This window comes from Somniosus microcephalus, chromosome 5, assembly GCF_052327205.1.
Source record: "Somniosus microcephalus isolate GS21.2 chromosome 5, FLI_Smic_1.0, whole genome shotgun sequence".
Classification (NCBI taxonomy): Eukaryota; Metazoa; Chordata; class Chondrichthyes; order Squaliformes; family Somniosidae; genus Somniosus; species Somniosus microcephalus.
This window is the reverse complement of record NC_140991.1, coordinates 19572491-19590819: the sequence shown is the minus strand read 5'-3', so window position 1 is coordinate 19590819 and position 18329 is coordinate 19572491. Positions and strand designations below refer to the sequence as shown.

The window sequence follows — 18329 nt, the reverse complement described above, 5'->3', positions numbered from 1 at the left end:
CCAGGAGGGGTGGCTGGTGAGCAGGCCCGGGCGTTGGGCTGAAGATTGTTGGACAGGAGGAATGGTGGAAATGGAATGGCGGCGCGCACAGACGCAGCGGCTTTGCTTCTCCCAGGACGGTGCTATTTACGTTTAATGTTATTTGTACTGGACTCATGGGAGCTTGCAAGATCACATTTCGTTGTTCATGTACTTGTGCATTGTACAATGACAATAAAGTTGAATTATTATTATTAATACGCCTGGGGAACCAAAGAAGGTTTGCATCTGTGGGTACTTTAAGGTGACAGTGAACCCAATCCTTCACTCTGTACAATATCCGCTTCCGCGGATTGAAGATATTTTCGCCTCGCTATCTGGAGGGAAACGCTTCACTAAGATTGATCTGGCCCAGGCGTACCTGCAAATGGAGGTTGAAGAAGCCTCGAAACAGTACCTCACGATCAACACTCATAAAGGTCTCTACCAATACAACCGGCTGGTGTTCGGGGTAGCATCAGCTCCGGCTATTTGGCAAAGGGCAATGGAACAAGTCCTGCAAGGGATTCCAGGGACCCAGTGTTATTTGGACGACATCCTGGTCACGGGCGAAAATGACAGTGATCACCTCGTCAACCTGGAGCAGGTGCTCATTAGATTGAAGGAATATGGGCTCCGAGCTAATCGCCACAAATGCGAGTTTTTCCAGAAGCAGATCTCGTATTGTGGCCACGTTATTGATAAAGAGGGGTTACATAAGTCCCCTGAAAAGACTGAGGCAGTAGTTAAGGCTCCAGCACTGAAAAATGTGTCACAACTGAGGTCGTTCCTCGGGCTGGTGAACTACTACCATAAGTTCTTGCCGAATTTGTCTACTGTACTACACCCACTGAACACCCTACTGCAAACGGGGGTACCATGGAAGTGGAGTGACGAATGTAAACGAGCTTTCCAGAAAAGCAAAGCATTGATCACATCAAAAGAGGTGTTGGCTCATTTCAACCTAGCACTACCAATTCGGTTGGTGTGTGATGCATCACCCTATGGCATTGGAGCGGTGCTGTCGCACAAATTCCCGGACGGCTCGGAGAGGCCAGTAGCCTTTGCGTCTCGGTCACTAACCTCAGCCGAGCGTAACTACACCCAGATTGACAGGGAGGCCCTCAGCCTAGTGTGGGGAGTGAAAAAGTTCAACCACTATCTGCACGGGCAGAAGTTTACCTTGCTGACTGACCACCAACCACTTGTCTCCATCTTTAATCCAAAGAAGGGCGTTCCGGTGATGACTGCGCAACGGCTACAAAGATGGTCCCTTTTTCTAGGGGCGCACCAATATGAAATCGAGTATTAGGGCATGAAACAGCATGGAAACGCTGATGGGCTATCACGCCTGCCACTGCCTACTGCGGAGGAAGCACCAGCAGTGGATCCTGTCGAAATTTTCATTCGACTATAATTGAATGCTTGCCAGTAACTAACGCTGGTATAGAGAAGGAGGCCCGAAATGACCCGACACTGTCTCGGGTATATGATTTGACGGTGAAGGGATGGCCAGCACATGGCGACTCACTGTTGCCAGCATTCTCACCCAGAAGAGAACAGCTGTCAGTATGCCAGGGGACCTTGCTGTGTGGATCCTGAGTGGTAATTCCACCCAAGTTAAGGGAGAGAGTGCTAAATGAGCTTCACGAAGGTCATCTGGGAGGGGTGAAAATGAAAAGCCTTGCTAGGGCTTATGTGTGGTGGCCGGGGATCGATCAGCAAATCGAGGACCTGACAAAGAGCTGCTCAGGATGCCAGAAGGTCCAAAATGCACCACCACATGCCCCTCTACACCCATGGGAGTGGCCTTCATCTCCATGGCAACGGGTGCATATTGATTTTGCTGGTCCATTCATGGACTCAATGTTTTTAATAGCCGTGGATGCGCACTCGAAATGGCCTGAGGTGATCAAAATGTCCTCCACCACCACGGAGAAAACTATTGCAGTCCTACGGACCATTTTTGCCAGGAACAGCTTGCCAGAGCAGATTTGCTCTGATAACGGACCACAGTTTGTGTCCGAAGAGTTTCGAAGATTTATGAAAAGGAATGGGGTAAGGCATTACACATCCGCCCCGTATCATCCAGCCACAAATGGATTGGCTGAGAGGTTCGTACAAACCTTTAAAAAAGCAGTAAAGGCCATGTGCGATGACGACATTCCACTGCAGCATAAGGTGGACAATTTCCTGTTAGCCTACAGAAATGCAACACATGCAGTCACCAACCAGGCCCCGCCATGATGTTCTTTAACCGAAGGTTGAGATCTCGTCTGGATTTGCTCAGACCAAATGTACGAAGAGATGTTGAGAGTAAGCAATTCCAGCACATCAATGAGAAGCCGACAAGGAGCTTCAATGTAGGGCAACCAGTCTTGGCTCGCGACTACCGAACAGAGAAGTGGCAACCAGGAACGATATGCACACGGCAGGGGCCACTAATGTACACAGTGGATGTTGGGGAGAACATTGAGAGACGCCATGCTGACCAGATCCTAGAGTCACAGGAACGAGTCAACCCCATGTCTCGGCCATACGTACCTGGTGAGGAACCCGACGTACAGGTCGCATCTACCTCAGAAACAATAGCATTGGAAGCTGATGAATCAACTGACGACAGGGTGCTGGAGTCACCTCTGCACCAAGAGCGAGACACTCGGGAAAGGCGTTATCCAGAAAGAATCAGGAAGCCTCCCCAGAGACTGAATATATGAATGGACTATTTTCATATAACATTGTATATTAAAAATGTTAATTGTTAAATGAGTATTATGGTACTGTTTATCTAAAAGGGGAGGAATTGTAATGTGATATACCTATCAATTCGTCCAATAAAAAGCGACGAGTTAGGAACGTAACTAAAGGTTTTTATTGACTAAATAACAGAGCCCACCCTCGTGGGTGATCGGGTCCAACAAGGAGGAATACCAGCCAGTCGACTACCTTTATACCTGGGCAGGTAGGTGGAGCCATGGGCGGAGTCGGAGGTGGTCAGCCCAGGTATAACAGCGCGACAAGAGGCGACCTCGTATAGTGATACAACAGTGAGAACAGTGAGAACAATACAACAGTGATAACTATAGTGTAACGATAGTGAACGATAAAAGTGGTTTACCACATTCACCCCTTGTTTAGATTTGAGTCCGGCGGGGTGAAGTGTACTACCAGTTCTGGTATGTCAGTCTGTCCGGAGGCCTCGTAAGCCTCTCCGATCGTCGCAGCGGCGGTGCTGCATTATCCGGTGTTAATGCTGGTGTCTGCGTGGTCGGCGAAGGCTCGTGGGGTTCCGGCATGCCGTCTACCTGGGCTGGAATTGGGGGGGTGGTGGGGGGGGGTAAAGGTGGTGTCTCCGGAGTGCCCGAGGGTGCGAGGTCTCGTAAGGAGACAGTGTTCTCCCGCCCGTCTGGGTAAGCCACGTAGGCGTACTGGGGGTTGGCGTGCAGGAGGTTCACCCTCTCGACCAGGGGGTCCGTTTTATGGGCCCTCACGTGCTTTCGCAGCAAGACGGGCCCCGGAGAGGTCAGCCAGGTTGGTAGAGTGGTTCCCGTAGTCGACTTCCTGGGGAAAACAAACATTCGTTCATGGGGGGTGGCGTTAACGGCAGTGCAAAGTAGTGACCGGATGGAGTGCAGCGCTGTCGGGAGGACTTCCTGCCAGCCGGAGGTTGGGAGGCCCTTAGACTTTAAGGCTAAGAGGACGGCCTTCCATACCGTCGCGTTCTCTCTTTCCACCTGGCCGTTCCCTCGGGGGTTGTAGCTGGTGGTCCTACTTGCTGCAATACCTCTCGCTAGTAGGAACTGACGGAGTTCCTCGCTCATGAAGGAGGAGCCCCGGTCACTATGTATATAGTTCGGGAACCCGAACAAGGCGAAGAGGTCGTTCAGGCACTTGATGACCGTCGTACTGGTCATGTCTGGGCAGGGGAAGGCAAAAGGGAAACGGGAGTACTCATCAACGATGTTGAGGAAGTACACATTGCGGTCAGATGACGGTAGAGGCCCCTTAAAGTCGATGCTCAGGCGCTCAAAGGGGCGGGTGGCCTTGATCAGGCTTGCTCTGTCCGGCCTATAGAAGTGCGGTTTGCACTCGGCGCAGGTCTGGCAGTTCCTGGTCATGGTCCTGACCTCCTCGATGGAGTAGGTCAGGTTGCGGGCCTTAATGAAATGGTAAAGTCTGGTGACCCCGGGGTGGCAGAGGTCGTTGTGGAGGGTCTGAAGTCTATCAATATGCGCGCTGGCGCATGTAATTCGTGAAAGAGCATCAGGGGGTTCGTTCAGCTTACCTGGCCGGTACAAGATATCATAATCGTAGGTGGATAGCTCGATTCTCCACCTCAAGATCTTGTCATTCTTGATTTTGCCCCTCAGCTTGTTATTAAACATGAAAGCAACCAAACGTTGGTCGGTGAGGAGGGTAAATCGTTTGCCTGCCAGGTAATGCCTCCAGCGCCGTACCGCCTCCACAATTGCCTGGGCTTCCTTCTCGACCGACGAGTGTCGGATCTCGGGGCCCTGTAGGGTCCTTGAGAAGAAGGCCACCGGCCTCCCCTCCTGGTTAAGGGTAGCGGCTAGGGCGAAGTCGGATGCATCGCTCTCCACTTGGAAGGGGATGGACTCATCCACTGCGTGCATTGTGGCCTTGGCTATGTCTCCCTTGATGAGGGAGAAGGCCGCGCACGCTTCCTCCGTGAGGGGGAAGGATGTGGACTTCATGAGGGGTCTGGCTTTGTCCGCATAATTGGGCACCCATTGGGCATAGTAGGCGAAGAGCCCCAGGGTTCTCTTAAGTGCCTTAGGGCAGTGGGGGAGGGGTAGCTCCATGAGGGGGCGCATTCTTTCGGGGTCGGGGCCGATGAGTCCGTTCTCTACTACACAGCCAAGGACGGCAAGGCGCGAGGTGTTAAACACACATTTCTCCTTATTGTAGGTGAGGTTCAGCCGTTGGGCCGTACGGAGGAATTTCTCCAGATTCACGTCATGGTCCTGCCGGTCGCGGCCGCAGATGGTGACGTTATCTAGATAGGGGAATGTGGCCTGCAGTCCGTTCTGGTCAACCATCCGGTCCATCTCCCTTTGGAAGACCGAGACCCCGTTGGTGACACCGAAGGGGACCCTAAGGAAGTGGTATAGGCGCCCATTCGCCTCAAAGGCGGTGTACTGGCGGTCCTCGGGGTGGATAGGGAGTTGGTGGTAGGCCGACTTAAGGTCGATGGTCGAGAATACGCGGTATTGTGCAATCTGATTGACCATGTCAGATGTGCGGGGAAGGGGGTATGCGTCCAGCTGGGTGTATCTGTTTATGGTCTGGCTGTAGTTGATGACCAGGCGATTTTTATCGCCGGTCTTAACGACCACGACCTGGGCACGCCAGGGGCTGTTGCTCCCCTCGATAATGCCCTCTTTCAGGAGGCGCCGCACCTCAGAGCTAATGAAGGCTCTGTCCCCAGCGCTGTACCGCCTGCTCTTGGTAGCGACGGGTTTGCAGTCGGGGGTGAGGTTAGCGAACAGGGAAGGTGGCGGCACCTTGAGGGTGGATAGGCTGCAGGTGTTACGCGGTGGGCGGTTTAACATTCGCTGGTTGTCGACTGTGAGTGGGGGGAGGGGTCCACCGTATGCTAGGGTTACACTTTGGAGGTGGGATTGGAAGTCCAGCCCTAGTAGGACGGCAGCGCAGAGCTGGGGGAGGACAAGGAGTTTAAAATTGTTATACTCCGTACCCTTAACCGACAAGGTCACAACACAGTAGCCGCTAATGTCCGTGGCGTGGGACCTCGATGCCATCGAGATTCGGTTGCACGTTGGCAGGACAGGGAGGGAGTAGTGGCTCACCGTGTCTGGGTGGATGAAGCTCTCCGTGCTTCCGCTGTCGAACAGGCAGGTCGTGGCGTGGCCGTTTACTTTGATGTCCATCATCGACTTGGACAGGTGGTGTGGGCGGGCTTGATCCAGAGTGACGGAGGCTAGTGTGTAGGTAAGCGAGTCGTTGTCGTCTGCGGGCGAGGCGGTCGTCGGGTCCGGGGGCCCGGTGGCAGTCGGGCGTGGTGGGTAAAATGGCGTCTCCCACGAGGTAGGACAAAATGGCGGAGAAGATGGCTGCCCCCATAACTCACATGAGGCACTATTGGGGTCGGTTGCCTTGATCAAAGATGGCCGCCCCCATGACTCACGTGTGGGGATGCTGGCCTCAGTTGCCTTGAAAGAAGATGGCCGCCCCCACAGTTCGCATGAGGCACTGCTGGCCTCTGAAGATCCGCTCCTGCAGGCCTTAGAGAAGTGGCCTTTCTTCCTGCAGGTTGAGCAGGTAGAGTTCCTGGCTGGGCAGCGCGACCTCGGGTGCTTCTCCTGGCCGCAAAAGAAGCAGCCGGCGGCCCGATCGCGGGTGCCCGATGTCGGAGCCGGTACCGGGGGGTGGCGGTCCCGGTCGGGTCCGGGACGCCGACGCTGAGGTAGGTCCCGGGGGCGGCGCTGCGAAGGGTATTGCGGTAGGGGTCGGGCCCGAGTCCCAGGGTCGCGAGCAGTACCTGGAAAACGCCTCCTGGTCCTGATGGGCCACCTCTAGGGAGAGAGCGAGGGCTTCAGCTTTGTCCAGGTCGAGGTCTTTAGCTTCAAGCAGTCTTTGCCGTGAGTAGTCGGACCGTAGGCCTTTCACAAAGGCATCGCGGATATTATCTTCCGTATTTTCAACAGCCGTCACCGCTTTAAAGTCACAGTTCCTGCCGAGTGCTCTTAGCGCCCGTAAAAATTCAGCTACAGACTCTCCTGGCTGTTGCGGGCGGGATCTCAGGAGGTGCCTGGTGTACATGTAATTTACCGGGCTCCGGTACTGCTGTTTCAGTAGGTTGATAGCGGCCTCGTATGTAGTCGTGTCCTGGATGAGTGCGTATACTCTCGGGCTCGCTTGGGCGTTCAGAACTCTTAGTTTGGATCTCTGAGGGACGCCGGATTCTTCCAGGTAGGATTCGAAGCAGTCCAGCCAGTGTTTGAAGTTGAGGGCTGAGTTTGCTGCCTGTGGGTTTAGATCCAGGTACGGTGGTTTGAGGGCTTGCAGCCAAGCCGGCTGGTGTGGCTGGTGTAGCCCGGTGTCTGAAAGCTGCTGTGGCTGTGCTTCTGGGAGGGCTTCTGGCTGGCCAGTAGTAGGCATCTTTAAAATTTAGTCAATAAAATTGATATACCTATCAATTCGTCCAATAAAAAGCGACGAGTTAGGAACGTAACTAAAGGTTTTTATTGACTAAATAACAGAGCCCACCCTCGTGGGTGATCGGGTCCAACAAGGAGGAATACCAGCCAGTCGACTACCTTTATACCTGGGCAGGTAGGTGGAGCCATGGGCGGAGTCGGAGGTGGTCAGCCCAGGTATAACAGCGCGACAAGAGGCGACCTCGTATCGTGATACAACAGTGAGAACAGTGAGAACAATACAACAGTGATAACTATAGTGTAACGATAGTGAACGATAAAAGTGGTTTACCACATAATGTATGTAATGTATATATACCTTAAGGGAGAGAACTACTTTTTACAGCTCCTGTATACTGTAGTACCGGCAGTGACCGCACCTGTATATAAACCCTGAGTAGTGATCTGTACAGTTAGTTCTAGAGTAACCCTCATTCAGTAAACACCTGTTAATCGTTCCCTGCAGTCTGTTGTCTGATTATTGAAGGACACAACATTAAGATACACGGATATAACAGGGAGGGTTTAAACTAATTGGGCAGGGGGATGGGCACCAGCATATAGGAGTAGAAAAGAGGAATAAGATGCATGAAAGAGTGGGAGATACAGACAGCACTAGAGTAAGAGATATTACGGTATTAGGTGTGGTCAGACTAAGAGAAAATACAAGAATTTTTTTTTATTATTCGTTCCTGGGATGTGGGCGTCGCTGGAAAAGCCAGCATTTATTGCCCATCCCTAGTTGCCCTTGAGAAGGTGGTGGTGAGCCGCCTTCTTGAACCGCTGCAGTCCGTGTGGTGAAGGTACTCCCACAGTGCTGTTAGGTAGAGAGTTCCAGGATTTTGACCCAGCGACAATGAAGGATCGGCGATATATTTCCAAGTCAGGATGGTGTGTGACTTGGAGGGGAACTTGGAGGTGGTGGTGTTCCCATGCGCCTGCTGCCCTTGTCCTTCTAGGTGGAAAAGGTCGCGGGTTTGGGAGGTGCTGCCGAAGAAGCCTTGGCGAGTTGCTGCAGTGCATCATGTAGATGGTACACACTGCAGCCACAGTACACCGGTGGTGGAGGGAGTGAATGTTTAAGGTGGTGGATGGGGTGCCGATCAAGCGGGCTGCTTTGTCTTGGATGGTGTCGAGCTTCTTGAGTGTTGTTGGAGCTGCACTCATCCAGGCAAGTGGAGAGTATTCCATCACACTCCTTACTTGTGCCTTGTAGATGGTGGAAAGGCTTTGGGGAGCCAGGAGGTGAGACACTCGCCGTAGAATACCTAGCATTTGACCTACTCTTGTTGCTACAGTATTTATGTGGCTGGTCCAGTTAAGTTTCTGGTCAATGGTGACCCCCAGGATGTTGATGGTGGGGGATTCGGCAATGGTAATGCCGTTGAATGTTAAGGGGCGGTGGTTAGACTCTCGCTTGTTGGAGATAGTCATTGCCTGGCATTTGTGTGGCACGAATGTTACCTGCCACTTATCAGCCCAAGCCTGAATATCGTCCAGGTCTTGTTGCATTCGGGCATAGACTGCTTCGTTATCTGAAGAGTTGCAAATGGCACTGAACACTGTGCAGTCATCAGCGAACATCCCCATTTCTGACCTTATGTTGGAGGGAAGGTCATTGATGAAGCAGCTGAAGATGTTTGGGCCTAGGACACTGCCCTGAGGATCTCCTGCAGCGATGTCCTGGGGCTGTGATGATTGACCTTCAACCACCACAACCATCTTCCTTTGTGCTAGGTATGACTCCAGCCAATGGAGAGTTTTCCCCCCGATTCTCATTGACCAGTTTTACTAGGGTTCCTTGATGCCACACTCAGTCAAATGCTGCCTTGATGTCAAGGGCAGTTACTCTCACCTCACCTCTGGAATTCAGCTCCTTTGTCCATGTTTGGACCAAGGCTGTAATGAGGTCTGGAGTCAAGTGCTCCTGGCGGAACCCAAACTGGGCATCAGTGAGCAGGTTATTGGTGAGTAAGTTGCCGCTTGATAGCACTATTGACGACACCTTCCATCACATTGCTGATGATTGAGAGTAGACTGATGGAGCGGTAATTGGCCGGATTGGGTTTGTCCTGCTTTTTGTGGACAGGACATACCTGGGTGTTTTCCTCATTGTCGGATAGTGTTGTAGCTGTACTGGAACAGCTTGGCTAGAGGTGCAACTAGTTCTGGAGCACAAGTCTTCAGCAGGACAGCCGGGATGTTGTCAGGGCCCATAGCCTTTGCTGTATCCAGTGTGCTCAGCCATTTCTTGATATCACGTGGAGTGAATCGAATTGGCTGAAGACTGGCTTCTGTGATGTTGGGGACCCCAGGAGGAGGCCGATATGGATCATCCACTTGGCACTTCTGGCTGAAGATGGTTGCAAACGCTTCAGCCTTGTCTTTTGCACTCATGTGCTGGGCTCCACCATCATTGAGGATGGGGATATTCATGGAGCCTGCTCCTCCCATTAGTTGTTTAATGGTCCACCACCATTCACGATTGGATGTGGCAGGACTACAGAGCTTTGATCTGATCCGTTGGTTGTGGGATCACTTAGTCCTATCTATAGCATGCTGCTTCTGCTTTTTAGCATGTCTAAGATAGGTTTACAGTGAATGCACGAAGTGTGGTAAATAAGATTGGTGAGTTGCAGGTGCAAATAGCCACATGGGCTCAACGAGCTGAATGACCTCCTACTGTGCTGTAACCATTCTATGACTCTAGGAAACTGGGGTTGTTCTCCTTAGAGCAGAGAAGGTTAAGGGAAGATTTGATAGAGGTGCTCGGCCTAGAAATTCACTATGGCCCCGCCAGCTGGCTAGCGCCCAAAAGTTAGCGCTGGGCGGGAAGCCTATAGCGATCGTCAGATATTCATTGTTAGCGCCCCAATTCGGAACCGGGTGCTATACCAGGGTGTGCCCGCCTCCGCTTGGGGCGCTGACACTGAATATCAGCGCTCTTGGCGTCGCTGCGCCAGCCGCTGCAGAGCGGCAGGCTGCGGTACTGCAGGCCTCCTCCTTCTCTTAAGGGGGAGCTGCCTGCAACGGGGAGATCGCCGCTGGATAGTGCCGGCAAATGAGCCCGGCACCACGGAGAAGTGCCGGGCTCGCGGAAAGCAGCCGGCAATGCCGCGGGGGGGGGGGGGGGGGCGGGGGAGTGGAGGAGGCCGGGGAAGGAGGTGTGGGCAGGCGGCCGCCGAAAAAGCAGCCGGTCGCACCTTCCGCTTTAAAGCGCCCCACTAAGGCAGCAGGACGGCCCCATTTTCTGGTCGCTGTTTGCGGCCGCTTCGGAGGAGGCGGCCGCAACTAAATATGGGGATCGGGCCGGTTTCGGGGCGGAACCGGGGCACTGCGCACACCGATGACGTCATCAGTGCCGGCGCAGCGCTAACGGCTACCGCCGCCAATACCGCTGCGCTGAATATCTGCGCAAACTCATTTCTGGCGCAAAATCACTCTTTAGGCATTAACTGGGCGCAAAGCTGGCAGCGCCTTAATGAATTTCTAGGCCGAGGGGTTTAGACAGAGCAGATAGAGAGAAGCTGTTCCCATTGATGGAAGGGTCGGTCACCAGAGGACACAGATTTAAGGTGACTGGCAAAAGAACCAGAAGCGACATGAGGAAAATAAATGTTATGCAGCGTGTTGTGATCTAGAATGCGCTGCCTGAAAGGGTGTTGGAAGCAGATTTAATAATAACTTTCAAAAGGGAATTGGATAAATACTTGAAGTGGAGAAATGTGCAGGGCTATGGGGAGAGAGCAGAGGGAGTGGGACTAATTGGACAGCTCCTTCAAAGAGCCGGCACTGGCACGACGGGCTGAATGGCCTCCTTCTGCGCTCTATCATTCTATGATTCCATGATAAGCACACTGAGCCAGTGAGGGTGGCCTAGTGATTTATGAATTAATTGATAGTGTAACCTATGAATCATAGCCAGGCGCTTCACTTTGTGAAGGGAGAACATTGAAAACATAAACAAAGAATTGTAAAGACGCAGATGCTCATTGATAATCTTTTAAAGTTAGGTCTCATTATTCTACCAGCCTAATTAATGGAATTTTATTTGCTAGGAAAGGTACTTAACAGGGAACAGTCAGTGCCAATATTGTTTTTTGTTTTTCAAAGATGATACACAAATAGGAACAAAGAAATTGCTAGACGACAAGAGACCAAGATCCATCTAGTTCACCTTCTGCCAGCCTGTTACAATGATAGTGGGATTTGTTGACTAATTATAACAATCAATCTCTATCAATTAGTCTACAACAGACCCAGGTATTAGGCGAGGGAAAACCCCCAGTGGTTTTGAACTACTTGCATTCTTTTATCCCCAATCCTCTTTTCCCCATCTTTTCCACCAGGCTCTTGATAGCGTGCAGTTCATTGTCCACCTCTTCCCAAGGCCACCATCTTTTCCCAATTCCAAATCCCAAGTGGGGTAGGACAGAGATAGTAGGCTCGCGACCGTGGTTCTGATGATTTCCTCACTGCAGATGGAAAACCATTGATGCCCGGGCTGGCCCCAGCTGGGGTTGTGGTCGTCGTCATACGTGTCTTCACACTGTTCCCTTTGGGGAACTGTATGAAGTGGTGGAAGGATTTCTGGCCGTGATTAACGCTCCTTCCGTGACCGTAACCATCTTCGTACCAGCCATTAGGGTGGTTAGTCCTATGGCGGGAGGGTTTTACGGGCTCCCACAACCCATACGAGGGGGGGGGGCCACCCACACCCACGGACGCAAGTATCCCGCTGGATGTCAACCCAGAATTTAGAGCCGGAGCTCCAACTCCACTTGCCGGGACTGTCTGGAGCGGGGTTCGAAACCCTATGCCTTCTGGCCCAGTGGCGGGGATGCTACCGCTACACCAAAGGCCCACTCCGGGGTTGTGGTAAAAGCACGACATCTGCCCTCATCACAAAGTTGTCGCTGGAGTGTCCTGATCTCCGTCCATCGGCAATGACATGAATCAGTCATTCATGAAAGAAAGACTTATGAAATAATACTGAGCGGCCTGCGGGTGGCGTTGTCCAGGGAGAGTATAAATACTCGGGTACGGGCCCAGCTTGCACAGGACATTCTTAACAGGAACTAGTGAAGGACACAACTAGACCTCCATGTTGTAAAACAGTTGATTAAAGCTTTGTTTAACGCTTAGACCAAGTGCCTAGTAGTTTTCTTACGTCAGGCTCCATTGGACACACATGCGCAGAGGCAAGGAGAGTATCAAGCTCAGTTGGGCTACCTTTTCCATTTGAGCAACCTGCCAATACTCATCTCAAACCTCCCAGGTGAATAGGGGTTGCTGGTGGGCAACTGGCAGGCGTAGAGCTGTACCCCAGCGAGGAGTCCATAATTTCAGGAGAGGGAGGAGAGAAAATAAGTACGAGGAAAGGAGGGGGCCACAAATGAATTCAAAGCCTTAATAACTAATGTCTCCACATCGCACGATACAGGAGTGAGTGAACAAAACAGTGAGTTCTAGTTTTAACCTCATTGTCCTGGCTCACACAGGAAGAATGGCCTGAGTGTTTTCTGCCAGTAGCGCTTTTGACAGTATCGCAGTGGGCTTTTTCTGCAGACGATATTGGGTTGTTAGTCGGGATCCAGTACCCGCTACACAACATTTTCAACAATGGGCTAACCTGTGAGATATGGTGGTGAGCGCCCCCAAGTCTGGGTGTCGGTGGCAAGGCCAGCATTTATTGCCCATCCCTAATTGCCCTTGAGAAGGTGGTGGCGAGCCGCCTTCTTGAACCGCTGCAGTCCATGTGATGAAGGTCCTCCCACAGTGCTGTTAGGGAGTGAGTTCCAGGATTTTGACCCAGCGACGATGAAGGAACGGCTGATATACTTCCAAGTCAGGATGGTGTGTGACTTGGAGGGGAACTTGGAGGTGGTGGTGTTCCCATGCGCCTGCTGCCCTTGTCCATCTAGGTGGTAGAGGTCGCAGGTTCGGGTGGTGCTGTCGAAGAAGCCTTGGCAAGTTGCTGCAGTGCATCTTGTAGATGGTACACAATGCAGCCACGGTACGCCGGTGGTGGAGGGATTGAATGTTTAAGGTGGTGGATGGGGTGCCAATCAAGCGGGCTGCTTTGTCCTGGATGGTGTCGAGCTTCTTGAGTGTTGTTAGAGCTGCACTCATCCAGGCAAGTGGAGAGTATTCCATCACACTCCTGACCTGTGCCTTGTAGATGGTGGAAAGGCTTTGAGGAGTCAGGAGGTGAGACACTCGCCGCAAAAAAGTACCCAGCCTCTGACCTGCTCTTGGAGCCACAGAATTTGTGTGGCTGGTCCAGTTGAGTTTCTGGTCAATGGCGAGCCCCAGGATGTTGATGGTTGGGAATTCGATGATGGTAATGCCATTGAATGTTAAGGAGAGGTGGTTAGACTCTCTCTTGTTGGAGATGATCATTGCCTGGCACTTGTGTGGCGTGAATGTTACTTGCCATTTATCAGTCCAAGCATGGATGTTGACCAGGTGCTTATTGCAGGCATGAACTGCTTCATTATCTAAGGAATTATGGTCTTGAATAGCTCAAGAGGGGACCTCAAAGGTATTTATTTGAAAAATGAATGTGCATCTATCTCGATTGTTGATTCATATCAGTTCTTGGGAAGCCACCTTTAACCTGGCGCAGTCTTCCTGCATCAGGCTGAGAAGTTCAATATCATGCAGAAATACAATTTCAGTGGGGCCAAAGCAATGGTTGACCTGGACTAGATTAAACCCGACCTACTTCCCCCCATCATCAACCATTATCATCACCTTAACACCTTTTCACAAGACACTCCGGTACCGGCTTATCATCTTTTACTAGAAAGGGCAACTTGCGTTTATATAGTGACACTAATTGTCCCAGTGTGTTACTCAGAGGCATGAGGAAAACTGATGCTGGTTCAAAGAAGGAGAGTTTAGGATGTGTAACCAAGAGCTTGGTCAAAGAGCTGGATTGTAAGGTGGGTCTTAAAGGAGCTGAGGGAAGGTGGAGAGGTGAAGGGGTTCAGAGAGAGAATTCCAAAGACCTCAGCAGCTGAAGGCACTGCTGCCAATGGTGGGGCGAAGGGAGGGGAGATTTCCAAAGAGGCATCAGAAGAATGGAGAGTTTGTGGGGGTGGGCGGGGTGGGGGGGACTTTAGGGCTGGAGGAGGTTACAGAAATAAGGAGCGGTTTGTATATGGAGGTATTTAAACACAAGGATAGAAACTTCAGTGAGGATAGGGAGGTGATGAGCGAGGCTACAAAAGGTTACCGGCAGCCGAACTTGAACGAGATGAAATTTAGAGAGGGATGATGTCGCCAAGGGCCAGCATGTAGATAAGGAATAGGAGGGGACCAAGGATAGGTACTTGGAGATGATGATGCGGAGGTGGGAAGAGACGCTACTGCTGAGATGCCCTGGCTACGATGGGAAAGAGGTGAATAGAACCATGTGAGGTACCGCGATGGACAATGGAAGAGAGCCTTGGAGGAGAATGATGAGGTTGACCATGTGGAAGACTCCATCACCTCTCTCGACTTCTCCACTATCTCCATCCTTGAAGAGGATGAGGAAGGATAATGCTCCAGGGTTGCAAAGAATGTTGGTCATGACTCCAGTTAGGGCCATTCCAGTGATGTGGACAGGGTGGAAGTACCAGAAAGGCTATCTTCAATGGTGCTCCTCATTCAGAAGAAAACACTCACCTCTGCCGTGAGTATTGCCGCATCCGTTATGCAAGCGGTCAAGTCTGCTGGCAATGGATCTGACCATCCTTCACTTGTACAGTTTCTCGTGATTGTACCTGTCAAACAGATCCATTAGTCAATCGCCCGAAGGCTCTGTAATCTAAAGATCCACTTTGAAAAAATCACAGACTCCCTCCTCAATCTTTCTTCGTCTGCCACACACCCAGAGGGCACCGTGGCTGGCCAGGGTCAGGCAACTCTGGAACATTCTCTCAGACTGGTCCAAAGTCACGGCCTCCCTGCTTTCCATGGAGATGCCCATGATGCACGGTGTCACAGGAGTAACCTAGCAGCAAGGAGGGCCGATGTGGAAGTCTGACTTTTTTCTAACACTTCTGCCGATATCTATATATAAAGCAGGGGAGTACTTTGGGACAATATTAGAGAAAGTATTCCAGAAGGAGAGTATTTTGTTTTGTTCTCGGGATGTGGGCATCGCTGGCAAGGCCGGCATTTATTGCCCATCCCTAGTTGCCCTCGAGAAGGTGGTGGTGAGCCTTCTTCTTGAACCGTTGCAGTCCGTGTGGTGATGGTTCCTTCACCCCACCATTGGCTGATGTGCCTACAGCAGTCTAGGCCCTAAGCTCTAGATACTTCCTCCCTAAACCTCTCCGCCTCTCCGCCTCTCTCTATTCCCTTAAGCTACTCCTTAAAACCTACCTCTTTGAGGAAGCTTTTAGTCGCCTGTCCCAATGGCTCAGTGTCAAAAAAAAATTCTGATTACGTCCCTGTGAAGTGTGTTGGGATGTTTTACTACATTGAAGGCGCTGTATAAATGCACATTGTTGCTCTTGTCGGCACTCCCCATGATGGTGATAGGTGGGGAATTCCAGGATCCAACGTTCCCTCATGGTCGCTGGGTCCAAACCCTGGAATTACTTACCGTCGTGGGAACACCATCATCACAAGGGCTGCAGCAGATCAAGGAGAAGGTGCAACTCCACCCTCTCGGGCTGAGTGACAAATGTCGGAATCTGTTCTGCCGCCCGCTGATTACTCTGGGCCGAGGCTGAGCCCTGAACACTGGCAGGAGGGGCCGAATGACCTCCTCCCCACCCAGACACAGTGCCTGGGGAGTGCGCTTTCCATGGAACCCAAGGTGGGCAGGGGAGCCCCGAATATTTTTAATCTCCACGGCCCCAAGAAACATAGAAAATAGCAGCAGGAGTGGGCCATTTGGCCCTTCGAGCCTGCTCCGCCATTCAATGAGATCATGGCTGATCATCCAAATTCAGTACCCTGTTTCTGCTTTCTCCCCATATCCCTTGATCCCTTTAGCCTTAAGAAATATATCTAACTCCTTCTTGAATATATTTAATGAATTGGCCTCAACTGCCTTCTGCGGTAGAGAATTCCACAGGTTCACCACTCTCTGGGTGAAGAAATTCCTCCTCATCTCTGTCCTAAATGGCTTACCCCTTACCCTTAGACTGTGACCCCTGGTTCTGGACTCCCCGACCATAGGGAACATCCTTCCAGCATCTAGTCTGTCTAGTCCTGTTAGAATTTTATAAGTTTCGATGAGATTCCCTCTCATTCTTCTAAACTCCAGCGAGTATAAGCCCAATCGACCCAATCTCTCCGCGTACGTCATTCCTGCCATCCCAGGTATCAGTCTGGTGAATCTTCGCTGCACTCCCTCCATGGCAAGAACATTCTTCCTCAGATAAGATGACCAAAACTGCACACAATACTCAAGATGTGGTCTCACCAAGGCCCTGTACAACTGCAGCAAGACATCCTTGTTCCTGTACTCAAACCCTCTCGCTACGAAGGCCAACATACCATTTGCCTTTTTAACCGCCTGCTGCACCTGCATGCTTACTTTCAGCGACTGGTGCACAAGGAGGCCCAGGTCTCTGCTCTGTTCTATAACTGCGGCCTAATGATTGGCATACCAACTTGCCCAACAGTAAATGGGCTATAAAAACGGAGTGAGGAAGGCTGTATATGAGTAATTCGGCACATGACGTGTGGTGAGTGTAAGGTGCTTGGGAGGAACAGGTGACTTTGGACCTACGGTGCCCAAAGCTCTCCGCCACTGGGGGTTCCCTCACCTCGTGTCTGGGTCTGTTGTAGACTCATTGATCGAGATTGATTGCTATGGTTAGCCAACAACTCCCATTATCGTTGTATCATGTGACAACCAGGATAGTAGAAGGTGAACCAGATGGGGCTTGGTCTTTCTTCATCTATCTTTCTATGTTCCAATCAATGTTCGCACACTGGGAGAAGAATTATTCTGGTCACTATGCTTGGCTCCACTGTAAGCACATTCTTTTTGATGAATGTCCAACTTCGCTAAGGTCAATGGTAAGAGCAAACTCACTGACATGAATCTTGTCATTCATGTGGAAATGACTTATGAAATAATACTGGGCGGCCTGCTGGTGGCGCTGTCCAGGGAGAGTATAACTACTCGGGCATGGGCCCAGCTTGCTCAGGATATTCTTTAACAGGAACTAGTGAAGGACACAACTAGATCTCCATGTTGAAAAACAGTTGATTAAAGCTTTGTTTAATACTTAGACCAAGTGCCTAGTAGTTTTCTTATGTCACTCACTCTCTCTCTCTTCGGCCCACCTCAGGGTTATTACTCTGAGAATGCATTGACGGGCGAGAAGTCGGTCTGGTTTACAATGGATGAATTGTCAAATCTTATTCACAGTTAACGTGTAACATTCCATGCAGACTATACAATTCTTACCTAAGATTGGGCTAAATTGTAAGAAAACAGCTGGGCAGGAGACATTGACAGTCTCTCCGTGAGCAGCGTAGGGCCAGCACAACGCACCATCCCACATCATCCTGCAACCTAGAAACAAAACATACAGGAAGACAAGTTGGGTAAATCGATCAGCACTGAATTCAGTTTCAGCGTGGGCAGCGATATTTGAAGTAACAGTTCCCTGATACTGTTTTAAAGTGAAATTTGGTCCTATTCCGTGATATTATGGGATGGAAATCCTGTGTGGTTTGGTCCTATCCCGTGATATTATGGGATGGAAATCCTGTGTGGTTTGGTCCTGTCCTGTGATATTATGGGATGGAATCCTGTGTGGTTTGGTCCTGTCCTGTGATATTATGGGATGGAAGTCCTGTGTGGTTTGGTCCTGTCCTGTGATATTATGGGATGGAAATCCTGTGTGGTTTGGTCCTGTCCTGTGATATTATGGGATGGAATCCTGTGTGGTTTGGTCCTGTCCTGTGATATTATGGGATGGAATCCTGTGTGGTTTGGTCCTATCCTGTGATATTATGGGATGGAAATCCTGTGTGGTTTGGTCCTATCCTGTGATATTATGGGATGGAAATCCTGTGTGGTTTGGTCCTGTCCTGTGATATTATGGGATGGAATCCTGTGTGGTTTGGTCCTGTCCTGTGATATTATGGGATGGAAATCCTGTGTGGTTT

The 18329-nt window shown here is 51.0% G+C and overlaps 1 protein-coding gene across 1 annotated transcript in view; it reads right to left on the bottom strand.

Annotated features, from left to right (window-relative positions):
* ghrhrl (growth hormone releasing hormone receptor, like) overlaps window positions 1–18329 on the bottom strand; it is a 98637-nt gene that overhangs the window by 56471 nt on the left and 23837 nt on the right. Inside the window, exons 3-4 of the mRNA XM_085987414.1 lie at window positions 17623–17730; window positions 14874–14971 (exon numbers count right to left, since the gene is read on the bottom strand). Coding sequence (XP_085843540.1) covers window positions 14874–14971; window positions 17623–17730 — 206 coding nt within the window. The remainder of the gene's footprint in view (window positions 1–14873; window positions 14972–17622; window positions 17731–18329) is intronic.